This window comes from Mauremys reevesii, linkage group 4, assembly GCF_016161935.1.
Source record: "Mauremys reevesii isolate NIE-2019 linkage group 4, ASM1616193v1, whole genome shotgun sequence".
NCBI lineage: Eukaryota > Metazoa > Chordata > Testudines > Geoemydidae > Mauremys > Mauremys reevesii.
The window spans coordinates 84666123-84684666 of record NC_052626.1 but is presented as its reverse complement, the minus strand read 5'-3'; the positions used below and the strand labels follow the sequence as shown (position 1 = coordinate 84684666).

General features: G+C 37.8%; 1 protein-coding gene across 9 annotated transcripts in view; it reads right to left on the bottom strand.

Annotated features, from left to right (window-relative positions):
• NAV2 (neuron navigator 2) overlaps window positions 1–18544 on the bottom strand; it is a 333951-nt gene that overhangs the window by 22086 nt on the left and 293321 nt on the right. For 6 of the 9 annotated variants that reach the window (XM_039534978.1, XM_039534979.1, XM_039534971.1 and 3 more), the window contains 6 exons: window positions 8573–8656; window positions 7607–7718; window positions 6766–6911; window positions 4651–4659; window positions 4088–4260; window positions 558–711 (listed from right to left, as the gene is read on the bottom strand). In XM_039534978.1, coding sequence (XP_039390912.1) covers window positions 558–711; window positions 4088–4260; window positions 4651–4659; window positions 6766–6911; window positions 7607–7718; window positions 8573–8656 — 678 coding nt within the window. The remainder of the gene's footprint in view (window positions 1–557; window positions 712–4087; window positions 4261–4650; window positions 4660–6765; window positions 6912–7606; window positions 7719–8572; window positions 8657–18544) is intronic. The other 3 variants (XM_039534980.1, XM_039534972.1, XM_039534975.1) reach the window with 1 other exon arrangement.

Here is an 18544-nt window from a genome sequence, read left to right as displayed (position 1 = left end):
CCGAGCTTGCAAAGGCCTCACAGTCAACTCAGAAATACTGTCCCTCATTTCCTTCTTTTGAATTTTCACTGTTCCCCCAAATCAACAGAATTCTGGCCACTGATGCCTAGAATATTCCCTGAAATGTTTGAATTGATTGGATGCAGCATTCAAACATTATTGTGTTACATACAGACAAAAAGAGAAATGCCGTTAAGTGTAAGGCTTTTGCAAGTTCGTCCAATGAAAATCCTTTACATTCTGATACAAGTTTCCCAAGGCACACTACAAATCACTTCCCCACCCCCACTGACATGCAGTCACCCCTGGGTAGAGCATGGCAACTGGCTAAATGACCACTGGTGGTGGATGAAGTGATTTCTTTAAACAAGTAGCTTGTAAGTTTGAAAGTGTAATGCCAGAGGCGTGGGTTACCATGTCTACATTGGTGAGAAGAGCCATGGGATCTTCAATGGCCATGAGGTGTCAGTGGACCTTGATTTTACAGTAGTATGGTGGACTGCTCAGTCCTTAACAGATAAAAGCAAATTTTTTTTTTGTTTTTGTTCCATTCCTACCTGCATCCTGTTCATAGCCTCCCGAAGCTGGTCTAGCTGGTGGGCAGAGCTAAGGGCCTCCAGACGAATATCAGTCAGTTTCATCTCTTTGTCTCTTAGCTCGTTGCGTAACTGCATGACTGTTTCAGCTTCACTGTCAGTACATTCAGAAATACTGGGAAAGGTTATAAAACAGTCAGTTAACCAGAGAGCTTGGGAGCATTACTTTCAAATGCTGTTTCAGAGTATTTAATTAATAAAGCAAAAACAATTTCCCCTGATTCAGCAAGATGTGCTTGATGAAGAAAAATCAGTTGCTGCTTACAGCACCAATGATGACATAGATAAAGTTCTACATAGAAGTTTTTGCCCCACTTTCTCCTCGATTCTAAAATACTGATATAAAATTCCTGCAAAATTTTGCCCCATTGTCGCTCTAGTTATCTATGTCTAATTTGTTATCCCTTGAAATTTTCTAATCCAATTATCTGATATTAACATTAAAACACTCTTTTCTTCCAATTCTTGAATATTGATTGATATAAAATCCTTGCAAATTTTGCTAATTTTCTCTCTAATTATCATATACGGATATAAAATACACTCAAATGTTACCTCTTTATATGTATCAACTATGGCTATAAAATCCCTCAACCTTTTCCACTTTCCTCTAATTTCTGACAATGGATCTCATATTTGTACCCTTTTCTTTTTAATCACTGAACACTGATATCAATTTCAGATGTTACCATTTCTCATGTAATTACCAAGTACTGGTTTGAAAAAATCCGCTCAGGTTTGGAGGCATTCCCCATATATTTTAAATGTGGCCCTCGCCTCCCCTTTTTTGGAGTGAACCTGTTGTCCTGAGTCATTCTCCATTGGAGGTACCAGGGAGATTAAATTCCCTCCCTTCCCATGATCACACCACCCATGGGCTCATCCAGCCCAGTATCTGTTGACCTTTATGTTGATAAACTGGAGAGGGTTCACAAGAATGATTCAAGGATTAGAAAACATGTCTTAGAGTCATAGACTCAAAAAGCTCAATCTATTTAGCTTAACAAAGACGGTAAGGGGGATGACTTGATTACAGTTTATAAGTATCTATGCAGGAAACAAATATTTAATAATGGACCCTTCGGTCTAGCAGAGAAAGGTATAAACAACCCAATGGCTGGAAGTGGAAGCTAGATAAATTCAGACTGGAAATATGGCATACATTTTTAGCAGTGAAAGTAATTAACCACTGGAACAATTTACCAAGTGTCGTGGTGGATTCTGCATCACCGATAATTTTAAAATCAAGATTAAATGTTTTTTTTTTAAAAGAGATGTACTAGGAATTATTTTGAGGAAGTTCTATGGCCTGTGTTATAAAGGAGGTCAGACTAGAGGGTCTAATGGTCCCTTCTGGTCTTGGAATCTATGAACCTATGACTCTGAAACATCAGAAACTATCTCTACCAGCACAGGAATTATGCTTTGAGGGTAATAAGATTAGCACATGGAACTAAATTCTGGCCATTACCAATCATTGGAGAACATTAGTATTTCTTTCAAAGTAGTCATCATGCAGGAAATCTTTTAAATGCAAAAAATCTAAATAAATTAAGGAAGTACAGAGAGTAGCAGCAGTCACTCGGAGATTGATGAGTTTACAGAAATATTTAAAGCTCAACAGGTGTGCACAGGTGGGCTTCCCTGAATGATTCTGGAGGGCTTTGGAACCCTGCACCTATTCAGACATGATAAATTCCTGCTTGCTTTAAACCACTCATGCGTAAAAGTTTATTTTGATGGCATTTTTGTTGTTCTCCCCCAAGACTCTGGGTGAACAGCCTTTCCGCACATACATTTTCTGGAAGATTGCCATGCTCCCTCTTCACTCTGCTAGCCCTTCTCTTTCACTCTGCCGGAGCCTTTTACTCAATGCAAAGCGATTAAACAGATTGAAGCTGATGTTCAGGTGCACGAGTTTGTACATAGGAAGATCAGCACCAGACCTGTATGCTTTCAGGGAGGTTTCAGTTTAAAATGTCTCTGCCTAAATTCCTAAGTAATGAACAACGTTTTCCCTCCCATCAGACAACAAATAAACCAAAACATATGCACCTCACTCATACTGATGCCCTCCCCACAGATGAAGTATTTGACCTTTTCTCAATTCATCTCTAGCTCATTGGCTCTCCAGATACTTGTCAAGACTAGCCATATTTACAGTGTATTTTGATTGATGACAGATATAATCAAAAAAGATATGATGAATTTCAACATTAAAAGCAGGCTTTAAGCTTTGACTATTCCATAGTATTATGGGCTGAGGTTGCTTGAAAGTGATGATGATGATGCAGTTAAGAGGTAGAAGAACCGTGACCTTTAAATGCGGTGGGGGGATTATTTCATGCTAGCAACATTTTATTGCCATTGTTCTCTTGAATCATACCTCCTTACATGGAAACAAATGATGGGAAACTTCAAGTTTGGATACTATTCAAATATATTTGATCTGAAATCAATCTGGAAGTCTCATGAGACAGGATCGCTTACAATATTTTCAATGTTTCCTATTTCTACTGATCCAAATCAAAGTGAAGAAGTTACTGATGCACTGTAATTATAAAACAGCTTTACAAGATTCTCTCAGCACTTTATAAACATTAATTTATCCTCAAAACACCTCTCTGAAGGAGGCACTATTAACCTCATTTTACAAATTGTCAAACTGAAGCATAGAGAGATTATGTGGTTTGCCCAAGGTCCCGTAGCGAGTCAAATGACAGAGTGGAGAATTGGGCTTTTGGCCTAAATGTTTGGAACAATTCTTATCATTACTTGAACTAGTTCAACCACTTTGAAATTAAACTCTTCTCTGAAGCTTATAGCAATGTGTGTTGTCTTTACTTAACAGAAAATATGAAATCCCAGATTGCCAGCCTGTGTTGGAACGTTGATAGCATGAGGAGAAGTTTCAATTAGTTCTGCAGTCCAAGATCACTTTGGTTGCAATCACTTCCCTTACATGGTGAAAATACTGAATTACTCAATAGAAGAGAGTTGATGTCTTTTGGCTTCATAGAGTATTATGGTTAAGATGCTGGATTGGGACTCAGGATAAATATTCCCAGCTCTGCCACAGACTTCCTGCTACTCCCCTGGCAAGTCATCTAATCTCTCTGTACTCCTGCTGTAAAATAGGGATACTACTACTACCACTTCCTTTCTTCCACCTTTGGTTTACCTTATCTACTTAGATTGTGAAATCTTCAGGGCAGACATTAGGTGAAATCCAGGCTTCATTTAAGTCAGTGGGAAAACACTGAGTTCAGAATTTCACCCAGAACTGTGTGAATATATGTGTGTATATATGTATGGCAAAATGGAGTTCCGATCTCATCTTGGGGTAATATCACTAAATAATATATGGCACTCCTCATTCCGTTAGCTCATTCAGTCCTACTTCTCTGTCTGCTCCTTACAGCACATTTCCTACTGTTGCATTTCCAAACCACTCATTTTAAGAGATTTTAAAAAATAAAAATGACACTTACAGAGAATTGGAATGAGAAGCTCTGAGCAATGGGGTAGAAACAGTTGAGCCATTGTGTGGCAGCTTTGGTGATGAAGGTAATGACGAATCAGTCATCTCCTCAATATCTGAATGAGAAGATGCTGACTTGGGGGATTTCTTTTTACCAAATGCTTGCTTGAAGGAGCTGCGTAACTGAAACAACAAAATCATAACAGTAGAGACATCATAAAGAATGCATCTAACCAATAAATTAAGCCACAAAATAAAAACTCTAGCATGCAAATCTTTCCAACAAAATGGCAACAAATTCTTCATATTAATCTTAGCCATTTTATAAGATTAATAGGGGAATCTAGAATAAGCTCTGGAAAGGGCTAGATGTTGATACCTCCTGTTTTTAGAGTGTCTCCCTTACAACAAATAGTGAATTCCATTCAGCACAAGAAACTTTGTAACAATGTTATTGCAACTTGCAGTTATAAAGCAACACCGCTCAGACAAGGTTACTGATGCTGATGGGGTTAGTCATGTAAATGGATGGGTTAGCTTTGTATTTTATAGTTTAAAGTAGGTCTTCCTTACCTCATTGACCTGCCAGAGGAAGCGCAAGCAAAAGGGAAGGGGGAAGGAAAAAAGACAAGTTTTAACAGAGAAAGCCAGTGACGGGGAAAGCTTTGGATCTCAGACAAACATGACCAATAAACAACAAACACACCAGAAATAATTTTAAACAGGAATCAGAGTACATGGAGCTATATTCTCTAAAAATGGGACCTTCAAACACACGGTCATTTCACATCACATGGCACACAGATCTGAATCTCAATACTGCCTAAATCTTATTTTCTCCTTGGCTAGTAATCTCTTAACTGAGTTGCTGAGGCACCGGTACATTGTGTCTTCCTTCACGGGATAAATATTTCGTCAGATTAAAATATTCAGCTTCTCTACCTATCCGCAACTAGTAAATCCTTTGAATGGGAATCCGACTTACAAAACAACTGAAAAATCAAGTATGATTATGACCAAACTGGTGGGTCCCTGAGATCTCAGTTCATTACAAAAGTGTAACTCACATGTTTTATAGGTGAATAAGATTTTTTTAAATTGCACTAAGTTTACAGTGGCAACATGTCTCTGAAGTGCCTTTATTTTAGCCTGAAGGTAATGTTTCACTATGTAATTAGACATTCTGGGAGTTTAGACAAGACCTCACAAATATTTGTGAAATAAGCATTCTACATTCACTGGGTGCAACTTATGTCCAGTTTATAAATAAAGAATTAATTTTATATCCATTCTTCATTCTGCTATAATGTGCTCCTTTGATGAAATCAAGATACTACTCCTCTGTTTACCCCAACTTCACTAAGACTTTATATATTCATCTTTTTCACAATAAATAAATGTCCCCTAACCCACACTAAGAGTAGCTGAATGACAAACGAGATATGTAGCTTGGTGCTAGGATGAAATCTTCTAGACCATGGAAACATAAAATAACTAATAGAGAAGGACTGAAAAGATATGATGAGGTATTGATCATGACTGAGGGATTACTGATCAGATAGCGGATGTGAAAAAGATTCATTAACTGTTTACAAGCAGGAGAGAAAATAAAGTCCACCTTGCCAGCAGAGTGCCCCAACAAGTAACACACAAGACACTCTGTGAGGATTTGGAGAAGCCACTGTTTTCATTGAACCCAAGGTTTTGGACAGTGGGGGGAAGGGAGAGAAAGTGTTATGATTAAAATATGGAAGTGAAACCACTGGGATAGAAAAGATACTTTAAAATGAGATTCTGTTGAAGTAAAATGTTGCAGTCTCATGGTACAAAGGGAGTTTCATACATAACCGTAACAGGATCACTGATAATTTCAGAATAAATGTTCACAAGAGCAAACTATAACATTTTGTAGCAGCATATTTATAATTTCAGTGTGCTAAGGATCCAGGAACATTTACGCTGAGTGGGAAGGAGGGTGTGGACTGCTTTATTGACTACATTACAAGAGCTAAGTATTTTAGTCCAAACAAAAACAAAGCTAATGTTACTACAGCAGCAATGGTTTAATTAAAAATGGAGTTTAATACTGTGTACCTTTCCTCCAGTGCATGGTACCTTGTATAGAACACATGATGAGCAAAGAAAGAGAAGTGGAAAGTGAAAGATGATTATTTTGAAACCTTTTGGAAGAAACTTCTATCACAAGAGAACTTTAAAAACTGATTCATTTGATTTAAAAATTTCATGGTAGCATTCAGAACACAGCCCAAGTTAAAATGGAATGAATGCACTCAGGGCAGGAAAGCAATATGAGCTAAGAGGCTTAATCTTCCTTCATTGTGAATTTGTTTAATTTAATATATGTACTTGGCGTTTTCTCTAATGTTTTATACTAATAGACTAGATTATGTAGGTCTCTTAGCCAGGATTAGTCTCTGAGAGATACAACAACTACAGGTTTTATGACTGGCTTTTTGGCTAGTGAAGGTAAAATTCTTTTCCACGCCGAGGGCCAGCACAAGCATAGGCATCACTTAAGATTCACTTATGTCTTCAAAATAGGGCTTAGGGTTGAGTTAAGTGGTGCATAGTCCTTATGCTGACCTGATGCACAAGGGTGAATTTCAGCCTGGATGTTCATAGGACAATTTTATATTCATTTCACGCAATCTCCTGAAGTACACTCACCCAGTTCTTCCTCTTCTTTTTCTTTGAATCACTCTCTATGTTGCTTCCCACACTGGAGTGACTAGTAGCACTGTTAATACTAGAGACACTATCTGAAGAGTGTTGCCTTCTGATTCGCAGGTCAGCAGGCTGGGCAGTCCCAGTACCTGAATATTAACAGCAACATAGTCAAATTTACTGGAGACATTTCAATATCTCCACTGGTCACTCAAAAATGTTTCGGGAATTAAGAGCATTTAGAATCACTTGCACAAAATGATGCATTGCATAGTTCACAGCAATATTCCTTGTTTCTCGTGGTGCAACTAATATTTCACATACGAGTCTGCAAACCTTTCCTCATGCAAATAGTCCCAATTTAAGTCAGTGAGACAAGTAATGTGAGGGAGACGTTGCAGGATCAGGCCCTTGCTTTGCACTGGAAATTTAAAAAAATATTAAAAAAAGAATCAGGTAATTACTTAGAGATTTCACGTATCTGCAACTCTCAGAAAGGGGATTCTGTTCCTTTATTGTGCTGCTGTGTAGAGATGAGAATTATGAAATACTTACAGTGAATTTTAGCAATATAGCAACTGCAGATAGCAAAGTTTTGTTAAACTGCTTATTAGACAGCACAGGAGGGTCTGATAGTTTATTTAAATAGAAGGGCCCAATGAAAATCATAGGGCTCTACTGAGATACAAATGTATACATCTCCATTTTACATCAAAGCAGGAGCAAATACAGTTGATATATACAAAGCCAGTCTCTGGCAAGGTAAATTGCATCAGATATTACCAAGAGGACTAATGTCTCAGGAGTGCTACACTGCTGTTAAAAGTAGAGTTTGCCTCTTTACCTTTGCAGGTGAGCTCAGGTGTGTTAATTACTCCATTAATGGCAGCTTGGGCAGCAGCATTCTGCTTTTTCAGGAGTTCAATGGTTCTCCTTAACTCATTCAGTTCTGAATCCTGAAATGAAAAAGAAACCAATGAGATATCTATACATTTAGATTCCATGTAAGTATTCCCAGGCAGCCTCCTTTCAATCTTGGTTTAGGTGCTTGGTGAATGGTCTGGGGTGCATAAGAAATGTGCTGAGGCTTGGTGTATACTGTACGATTGACTGGACCTTGAAAGCATTACTGTCTAGGGGTTCAGATATTGTCATTCCACAATGTGGAGAAATTATTGTACATTAAATAGCACTAAAAATTGGTGATTGTACAAAGCACAGTAATTTTTAATAGTGTTTTTACTGGATATATGCATGTATGTGTTGGGAAGAAGACAAACTGTAATAAAAAGCAATAATTAGCGCTTCTTTTGTTCCAAGCAACTTACAGTCATTATCTAATCAGTCCTCAGAACACCCCATGAGGTAAGCAATTTTACAGGTGTGGAAACCAAGGCAGAAAGATTATGTGATTTGCCCAAGGCTAAAAAGGAAGTCACAGTGTCAGAGATGGAAATAGAACTTAGGAAAGATCCAGGTTCCCATTCTTGTGCTGTGTCCCAATAATCACATGCACATTTTTATTTTAAAATACAAATGAAAGGATTATCCTCTTTCATAAGACCGTAAGAACGGCCATACTGGGTTAGACCAATGTCCATTTAGCCCAGTATCCTGTCTTTGGACAGTGGCCAGTTCCAGCTGCTTCCAAGGGAATGAACAGAACAGGGCAACTTACCACATTTGTAAGACAGATTTGATAAAAATACCACTACTGTGAATTAATTTTTAAAAATCACTTGGTCCTCCTCCTCATTGGGATGTGTGCATCTACACATACGCATACTGAACAAATGTTTCTCAAACTTGCCTTTTGTTCTGCTGTCATAGTCAAACTCTGTAGTCTGATAGTCATGTTTCCAAGGCTCTGCTCAAACGCTGCCACAAGGTGAGCCTGAAAATTAAATGACAATGTAGAATGAATACTGTTCTCTCCACCAAATAAAAGTGTGTGCTTATTTAAGTATTTAAGAAATGTTATATGGCATCTTCCAGTGTTTGCTAACTATATACTACATAAACTAGTAGAGAGGTTAGAGTGGGCTTGGCAAAATAGGAACAACTCTTGGCAAAAACATTTACAAACAAAACTTCTAGCAGTGACTTATGTGTGCCAGAAGGTAACAATTTTGAAAATCCTCGAGCTTTGGGGCATAAACCAACCTCTGATTACTGGAGGTTAGCAGGAACCCTTCCTGGGGTGCAGATTATCCCACAATTGCCAACTGCAGTGTTTCTTCCTCTGGAGCAGTTGATACTGGTCATTGCTGGAGACAGGATACTAAACTAGAAGGATCATTAGTCTGATCTGGCATGGCAATACTTGGATTTCCTAAAGACATTCTGCTCATAGTAGAGATATTCTTTACAGTTCTCCCTGATTAATATTCTACATCAATTTTTCACTATGAGATCAGTGGACGGAACAGGAATCTCACAAATGTACAGATATATCAGCAAATAATTGCAATCTGTTCTGGACTGGAGTTTTTATTTATTCTGAAAAGAAAATACAATTCTCCGTATAGAGGATAACAGAGTGAGAACTGTTCTAGAGTAACTGGGAATAAAATGCCTTTGAAAAACACAGTCTCATAATAGGTCCAGTCCATTTTATGTATTTTTCACAGTAGTTTAAAGCTGCTTGGATTTCATTCTAACCGGGAAACTTTTATTCTGCTGCTTTGTTCAGCTGGAAGGAACTATTTGACCCACTGTTGGAAATGTGAGACAACATCATTTAATTTTTTTGTAAAGAATATTTCAGGGACTAAATTTTGTCCTTTGGATATTAAGGAACAATACAAAAGCAGATTGCTACCACCACAATCTCTATATAGACTAAGTTTTCAGTACCTTTGTACTTCCAAAGCACCTCTTACCAAAGAGACTCAAAGCATTTTACAAACAGTAAGCCTCATCTCAGGTAGTTAAGTATTACTACAGCCATTTCTCATATGAGGAAACTGAGGCATAAAGAGGTTAAATGGGTTGTTCCAAGCCACAAAGCAAGTTTGGGACAGAGTGGGGAAGAGAACCCAGAAACCTTGACCCCCACTATCCCATTAGATGACAACATCTTGCTTTATTCATGAATTCTTTTACAAAGAGACATAAAGGCTCCATGGTGGCCATGATATGATGAATTATTTTTGTTTACGGATGGAAAAGGGAGAGTGAAAGATTAAAATAGGAGGCATAGGAGGGGTGTGAATACATGTGCAGGGGGAAAGACTCTCCAGGACTCTGTCAATGACATGGAGGTCCCCCCTATTATTTAAATAGTAGAATTAAATAATAAAGAAGTGGCTATATAAAAACTGTACATAACTGCAGTGATGGAACTCTAAAGGGCATATGATGATTCTCTGAAGGTGTACACACCAATGTTGTCTCTATGAAATATCCCAAACTATATGTATTAATTCTGTGTCAGGTAAAATCAGAAACAGTAGTATCTTCCCTTTACTGAATTGCCATTAAAAATCAACTGGGAAATCAGCCAGTAGAATGATTCAAAAATACTCCACAAAACATTTTAAATACTTCAGTTTCAGGATTTTAAAATATGACCAAAATGTGCAGGTTTCACATATAGCAACAGTTTGCAAACATGATATAATCTGATTTTAGCATGGCTTTTGACACATGATATTCTCGTAAGCAAACTAGGGAAAGGTGCTTTAGATTAAATTACTATAAAGTAAGTGCAGAACTGGTTGACAAACCATATTCAAAGAGTGGTTATCAATGGTTTACTATCAAATTGGGAGGATATATCTAGTAGGGTCCTGCAGGTATCTGTCCTGGGTCTGGTACAACTCAATATTTTCATTAGTGACTTGGATAATGCAGTGGAGAGTCTGCATATAAAATGTGAAGATGACAGCAAGATGGGAGGGGTTTGGAGCACAGGATTAGAATTCAAAATGACCGTGAAAAATTGGAGAATTGGTCTGAAATAAATTAGATGAAATTCAATAAAGACAAGTTCAAAGGATCACACTTAGGAAGGAAAAATCAAATGCACAACTACAAAATGGGGAATAACTGGCTAAGCGGAGTGCTGCAGAAAAGGATCTGAGGGTTACAGTGGAATGTGATGCAGTTGCAAACAGGACTAATACCACTCTGAGGTATATTAACAGGAGGGTCATATGCAATACACGGGTGTGACAGTCTACCCTTTTATTCATCCTTTTTACAAAACTATAATAGATTTTGTACGAAGTATGCATTGCGAGGTATCATTTGAAAACTCAAATCTGCTGAACATTATTGCCCTGGTCAAATGTGTGTGGCAACATTGTATGTAGAGTTATAAAATTCTACTGTATAAGACATGTTCCAAGTCTGGGGAAACAACTTCAAACCAGTTCCCCAGAGACAAAAGACAAACTGATGTCTCAGCCAGGTCTCAACACAATCCTATGGACTATCACCTGATTAAGCGATCATTCTCTGGTAGGAAGAAAGGTGTGAGCAAGAAATTTACATTTTGGCAATGGAACAGCTGGGGGTTCCCTTGTAAACAGACTGGCTGTTGCCTGAACCTCAGCTGGAGATGATTCTCAAAGTGGAGGAGAAAGATATAAATATGAGCAAACACCTCTCTCCCCTTATCTCTACTCACATCATCAACAACATCTGAAAGGGAATGAAAGCATGATTGGACTGGAGGAGGAATCTTGACAGAAGAAGAATCCAGCCAAACTGCTATAAACATATGGTGAGAGAAACCTTTTTGCTTTGAATTTACTTAGCTTGATAAGTTAGATATTAGTTATTTCTTTGTAACCAATTCTGACTTTTATGCCTCATTGCTTGTAATCACTTAAAATCTATCTTTCTGTAGTAGTTAAACTTGTTTTATTGTTTTATCTATGCCAGTGTGTTGGGATTGATGTGTTTAGGAAGCTTCATTTGAGATAATAAGGTTTGTGTATATCATTTTCTATTAATATATAATTATATATATTAATTATATAAGCTCGTATTGTCCAGGAAGGTACTGGGCAGTACAAGAAACACGTTTCTAGGGAAAAGTCTGGGACTCAGAATTTGCTGGTGTCACACTGCAATATTATTCAAGAGTGGTTAGCTAAGAGCACTCATATAACTCAGCTAGGAGTCATTTACATGCTGGAGGGTGTGTGTGTGTGTATGTGTCAGAGGTTGTGAGAGAGAGTGAGAGAGAGAGAAGGCCAGGAGTGGTTGCTCTCTCAGCAAAGCAGTGTAAAAGGCACCCCAGGTTGGAGAATTAGGGGGACACAGCTGTCCATTAATCCAAATTATACCTGGGAACGTCACATTGGGAGGTAATTGTTCCACGCTACTCAGCTCTGGTGAGACCTCAGCTAGAGTACGTTTCCAGTTTTGGGCCCTACACTTTAAGAAAGATGTTGACAAACTGGCATGTGTCCAAAGGAGGGCAACAAAAATAAGATTGAGAAAACATGACATGGGGGAAGGGTTAAAAAAATCGGATATTTTTAGACCTGAGAGAAGAAGGCTGAGGGGGAACCTCATAATCTTCAAATATGTTAAATGCTGTTATTAAGAGCAATGGTGAAGGTAGGACAAAAAATAATGAGCTTAAACTGCAGCAAGAGAGATTTACATTAGGTATTAGAAAAAACTTTCTAACTCTAAAACTAGTTAAATACTAGAATAGGCTTCCAAGGAAGGTAGTGGAATCCTCGTCAATGGAGGATTTTAAAAACAGGTTAGACAAAGACCTGTCATTGATGCGTTAGGTATACATGATCCTGCCTCAGCACAGGGTAGATGACCTGACAAGGTCCCTTGCAGGCCTACATTTCTATGATTCTATACCATGTTTCTCATAAATATTAAGTGCATAGATACAATTGTGACAATTATATGCTTTTGAAGGGGGAAGGCAATGACTGAGTTTGCTGGCAAAAGCTAGTGACTGCACATATAGCTGCTGCTGGCTTCTGCTTGACCAGCCGTTATCTTCAAAAATTGTTAAAATGTAGTTAGAGTTTCAATTTCTAGGACAAAACTAAATTCCAAATGCATTTCTCACAGCTGCTTTTAAGTCAAGCTACAAAAGCGCTATCACACATTGATGTGCTAATCTCACCTTAAAAGAAATACTCACCAGAGAGAGAGCGAGAGAGAGCTTTTGTCAAATGAATTATTTATTAATCTATTTATAAACTAACAGTGTAGGGGTTTAAAAAAACTCTTATCCCAGTTAGGCTTGTAGACTCTCAGCAAAATAACAGGACACTGTGGAATTTTACAAGCAAATAGTCTAAAGCAAAAGTCCATTACCAGGATTTTTCTATTTCTTACCAAGCCTTCATTCTAGCTATGTAGAATATTAAAATCAGAGCTGTACAGAGCTTAATATTTTAGATCTCTATTAAAATTTTACTAAAAAATCTACAAAGTTAAATAAAAAACAATAGACTGCTAAGTAACTAATTAACCAACTCACAGAAATGCTTAGTAACAAATATTAAACTTGAGTTTGATAATTATCCTTTCCTTAGATAGGATAGTCAATAATTCATCTGCAGTATTCATAATATAAGTGTCTTAAGAAAACAAGACTGAACCTCACTAGCCTGCAGCTTGATTTTGGTAACAGAGGCTGAGAATCTTTTCCGACTGCTGAATAGGGAAAATATTACAAGTCAGTTTAGGTCCAACATGTCTTTTTTGCATAGAAGGATAATGGCTGAGGCCGGGCCAGTGTGAAGGAGTTGCCAATTTACTAGAGAATTTCAGAGCTCACATTTTGCATTCAGCTAGAGTTCTTCAGAAAAGTTTAAGGTTGATGGAGATGCCATCAAAAGGAGGACCAGGAGAGCCACTGATTAAATATCATTCCAGGAATTCCAGATGTTCAGACCAGTTTTTCTTCATGTTTTCCTATTTCCATGGAATGCAACATTATATTAAAAATATAGTTCAGGCTTGAAAATAAAATAATTGATGCTAATAGAAAATGATGCAACATCCATCAAATTTCCTCGCTTTCAGGTCTTCACACATGGGTCCATATGAAGTTCAACTGTTTTTCCCCTTCATTACTACTGACATCAACTATCACTTCGAAATGCGTATTTTCAGCTTCGAAAAGCAAGCAAGTAGAAATGCAAAATCCTCCACTGTACAAATAAGGAATGAACTTTGAACTGTTTTCCTCAACTTTCTGTTAGAGGTATTCATGTAGCTAAAATCATTTTACCACTAATGTTTAAAGTTGCTGTAAATTTGCCAAATTGACTTGGAAATGGTTGCTCTTCAATTAAATAATAATTCTGTAATATTCTCACTTTCTTGCACATCCACAAAACAAAAATATTGGAGCTCAGTTTGCCTTGAGATAAGAGAAGTGCTGTGGTCCCTGAACTTAAATGGCTGCAATGCAAATATGTGTATCTCCCCAAGGTTTTGTACTGAGAATATAGGGCTTGAGGGTAGAGATAAGCCAGTATGAAGAGGATTGAACAGATACCAACATGTGGGCAATTAGAAGTTCTGTATTTCAGTAGAGTTTCTGCAGTTGTCTAGATGACACTTTTATAGACTCATAAATGCAAGTGCTGTTACAATGTATATAGACAGAATACTCAGTGCACTATCAACACAGGAAATAATTATCTAGGATATTTTAAATGACTGGTGATCAGTGTGATAACCAACTGCCTCTAACAGCAAAGGAAATCCTGCTGCTCTAGCGTCATACATAATAATATTTGTCGTTAGTACTCTGCAACATATTATAATGTTGACTGCAACGTATTATAATACAATACTATATGCTGTATTGAGAAGAACACGTATTTTCTGAAGTTGTACAAGTCTAAACTATAGGGGCTGCAGCGGTGGGGAGGAGAAAAGTGCTAACAGTAAGTCTACAGCTGCTTTAAATGAGGGAAGGCATGAAGGTTATCAGCCATATATCTGCAACTTGTAAATTCAACATTCACTTCCTATCTACCCCAGTTTATTATGAAAGGAGAGTTTTCATCTCTTTGTCCAGATGATGTCTGGAATTGGCAGCTGTAACCACTGAAGACCTATTATCTGAGAGGTACTTGTCCAGTCTCATTGCTTGAAGCTAAATGAAGAGAAATATTTCTGTTATACGCTTCTACCCAGGAGTCTTCACAATGGTACATAATCTACCTCGTTATAAATTGCAGGAGTTAGGTCTCACAGGATGGAGTTTCCATCTTAAATCAGTTTTAATTCTAACTTTGAACTGTGTGGGAGGCTTTTTTTTTTTTAAATAAATTGCACTGTTTAGCCCATGAAAAGCAAAATCCTCAAAATCTTAACACTTTGCTCATTGTCCATTTTTCAGGACCCACTTTCCTTAATAACCTGACATTTTGTTTTTAAAATCTCTCCTTTCTTGCCATACCCTACCCTACCCTACTTCTATACTACATGTTATTTTCTGAGTTTCTGATTCAAACTTTCCTGAACTTTGGTGGTGGTCAGATCTAATTTTTTTATTCAGGTCATTATAATGACAGGGGCCACAGTAATGAAGTTTGGAATTTTAGACCTGTATCTGAATGGCCCCAAAATTCTGAGTTGAGCCTTCCTCTGATCCTTTTCTTTAAAAAACAAAACACCAGTGAGCATTAGCAACAGAATACACGATCTATAAGACACTAAATATTCTCACAATCTGCAAAGAAAAAATAATCACATTTAATACACAGTCTCCGACCAGAAGAGAGAGATTGGAATAGTAAGAATTAACTTGATGCGACAGAAGACTCATTTTCCCAGTGCCATGCCAGAATAAGATGTGAATTTAAAGTGGATTAACAATTCCCAATATATTCCATCTGTGGATGTTGTTACTCTTGAATAAGAGTGTTTTATTCCAAATTATCTTAATTTACTTAGATTAAGCTAATTTGGAATAAGGCACAAAAAGTTAATCCTGAATATATTCCTGTGTAAACAAACCCTTAATATACTTAATATTGAATACATACTTGCCTACCCTTTGCCACAAAAATTGATGATAATCAAAATAAACTAATGATATTTTATTCTCAGATCAAAAATAATTACATACACTGAGCAAGTACAAATTGTATATATGTATTTTAAATCTGTCCACTAGAGAAAAGGTCACTCTCTCATCTACAGAATGGTATATACAGAATGGTAAAACCTTTCACGTAGCCATTCCAGACTTGTACTTCATCAGCACATAGCTGACTTATCCCAAATAACTGTTCTCACACTCACAATGAAAACAAACATGCCTAGTACAATAACGTGAGGATATATGTGGCTGTCATGCCCCTCACACCCTATGAAAATAAACAGGGCTGAGACTGTGAGAAAAATGGCTGAAAATAAAACAAGTTGAATACCCACTACATGTGTTGGAAAACCAAAATGTTTATTTTAAAAACACTGGATTGAATAATTTCTTTTGGGGGGTAGGGGGGATGCTATGTTCAGTAACAATGAGGAATATCGTTTACAATCTTTGAGAAAGTGGTGAATGGGACTGCATGGATCAAGGGATACGTAAACGGATACAGAGCCTTTCAATTTTCAGTTGCCCTTTTGAAGCCATTTAAAGTGACCACAAGTTGTTACTATCTTGTAATTGTTCAGTGAGTAGGGTTGCCAACCCTCCAGGATTGTCTGGGAGTCTCCAGGAATTAAATGTTAATCTTTAATTAAAGATTATGTCATGTGATTAAACCGCCAGGAATATGTCCAACCAAAACTGGCAACCCTATCAGTGGGCTATAGGAAAGAGGTTGGTGGGCCTTGGTTCACTTTTTAGTGAAAACAAGCCCTTTCCACAAAATTATCACCACAGTCCATGATGGTAGCCTCAGCAAAGTGGCCACAGGAAATAGAGTAACCTTTTGCAGAAAGGTGGTCCACCCAGGTTCAGGCTGGGGCACACTGGCAGGACAGTCTGGGGAAGGCTGTACTGCCAGTGACTCAGCTCCACCTGTTTTGTGGATAAATAAGGGACTTCAGTACTCAGGGCTGTCAAGGCCTTAGCACATTACAGCATGCTAAATTCACTCTGGAGAAAGTGAAATGGAAAAAAGAAAGTAGTAAATGTGGCTAATTTTACAAAAAGCAAATGGAGTATCAACATGGAGGACAATCTGTTCAGACAATGGCACTATAAGTACCAGGCAGAAATATTTTGAGACTAGAAGTTTTTGGAAAGAACAGTTCCTCCTCCTTGAAGGAGGAGGAACGGCAGGGATGCTGAATGGCTTCTTAGTATAGACAAAGAAGGGAAGTAATTGCTGCCCTAGAGAGAACATTTCTTCTCTACAGTCTGAAGTGGTTACTCTTCCAAATCAGTAGGCAGAGCAGCCCCTTGAGTGCAAAATGGAGCCTAACTTACATGAACAGTTGCGTAATTTGTTGTAAGGAGCAGAAGCTGGAGTAATTCAAGAATAATTACTGTCAGCAAAAAAAACAAACTTAAGAAAACTCTGTAAAAGACTTGGCCTACATTTAAGAAAGCAAAGCCCACTTTTCTGAAGACATTGCACATTAAGATGAGTTTTAAAAGATATTAGATACAAATGAGGTGGTTTGAATGAAATCATTTGATGTAGTCAGGTATTTTCATCTGCAGGGCAAAGTTAACAACTTTCATTTTGGGGGTTGTTTTGCTTTTTGCTCCTGGAACGTGGCAAAGTACTAAATGTAGCCTTAATTTTCTTTCCTTAACCTATATGGTCTCAAGTTGCAGAGGGGGAGGTTTAGGTTGGACATTAGGAAAAACTTTTTCACTAGTAGGGTGGTGAAGAACTGGAATGGGTTACCTAGGGAGGTGGTGGAATCTCCTTCCTTAGAGGTTTTTAAGGTCAGGCTTGACAAAGCCCTGGCTGGGATGATTTAGTTGGGGATTGGTCCTGCTTTGAGCAGGGGGTTGGACTAGATGACCTCCTGAGGTCCCTTCCAACCCTGAGATTCTATGATTCTATATGTTAACGATTCAGTTGGCTTCCCTTTTCTATGTTTTCAAGTATGCATGGCCAACACACTGATATACATTAGCTCTAGTTCTGATTTCCACTTTGTGAAGGATAGTATCACTTAGGTCAAACTCATTCTTCATGTTGGTGTATTTGCTATTACCACTCATTCAAGAGCTAATGGCCATGATTTCCTCTTTGGTAACTGTGAGTTTCACATCTACCCAGTCCCATAATCCTAGAATACAAATATGAAATGGTTTTAAAATGGTCACTATTCATTTTTGTCTTATTTACATTGGAATCACTTATTTCTCCAGTGAGCTTCTGGGTTTTTTTAACCAGGATTTCAGCCACCTGTGATTACACAGTGTTGACTCCATGGGGATTAAAACCCCAATGTATCCTTGGTTTTCAATCCTTTGTTCCAAACAGCACGCAAAGGTAGTTATTTCATGGTAGGGAATATTCCTCAACGCAAACAAGTGAAAACACAGCACACACTGATTTGAATCAGATGCATTATGCTTCTTAGACCCTACCATAAACTGGTTCTCAGGGCCCTTTTTGTGTGTCAGTTTTGCCTACCCTTGCCATCAACCCACAGTGTTGAATGGTTTGTATGCTATGGGAAAACATAATGCATTTAAATCAGGTTTCTCATTTCTCATGGGCATCCGCGGTAATTCTCATCTGTCTCTTATGACCCCTTTGACACCTATATGTGAATGTAAGACCCACTTTTATGAAGAGAACTGAGTCTTCAAAGAATCTCTTTCAGCATTAACCAAACGTATGTACTTGCATGC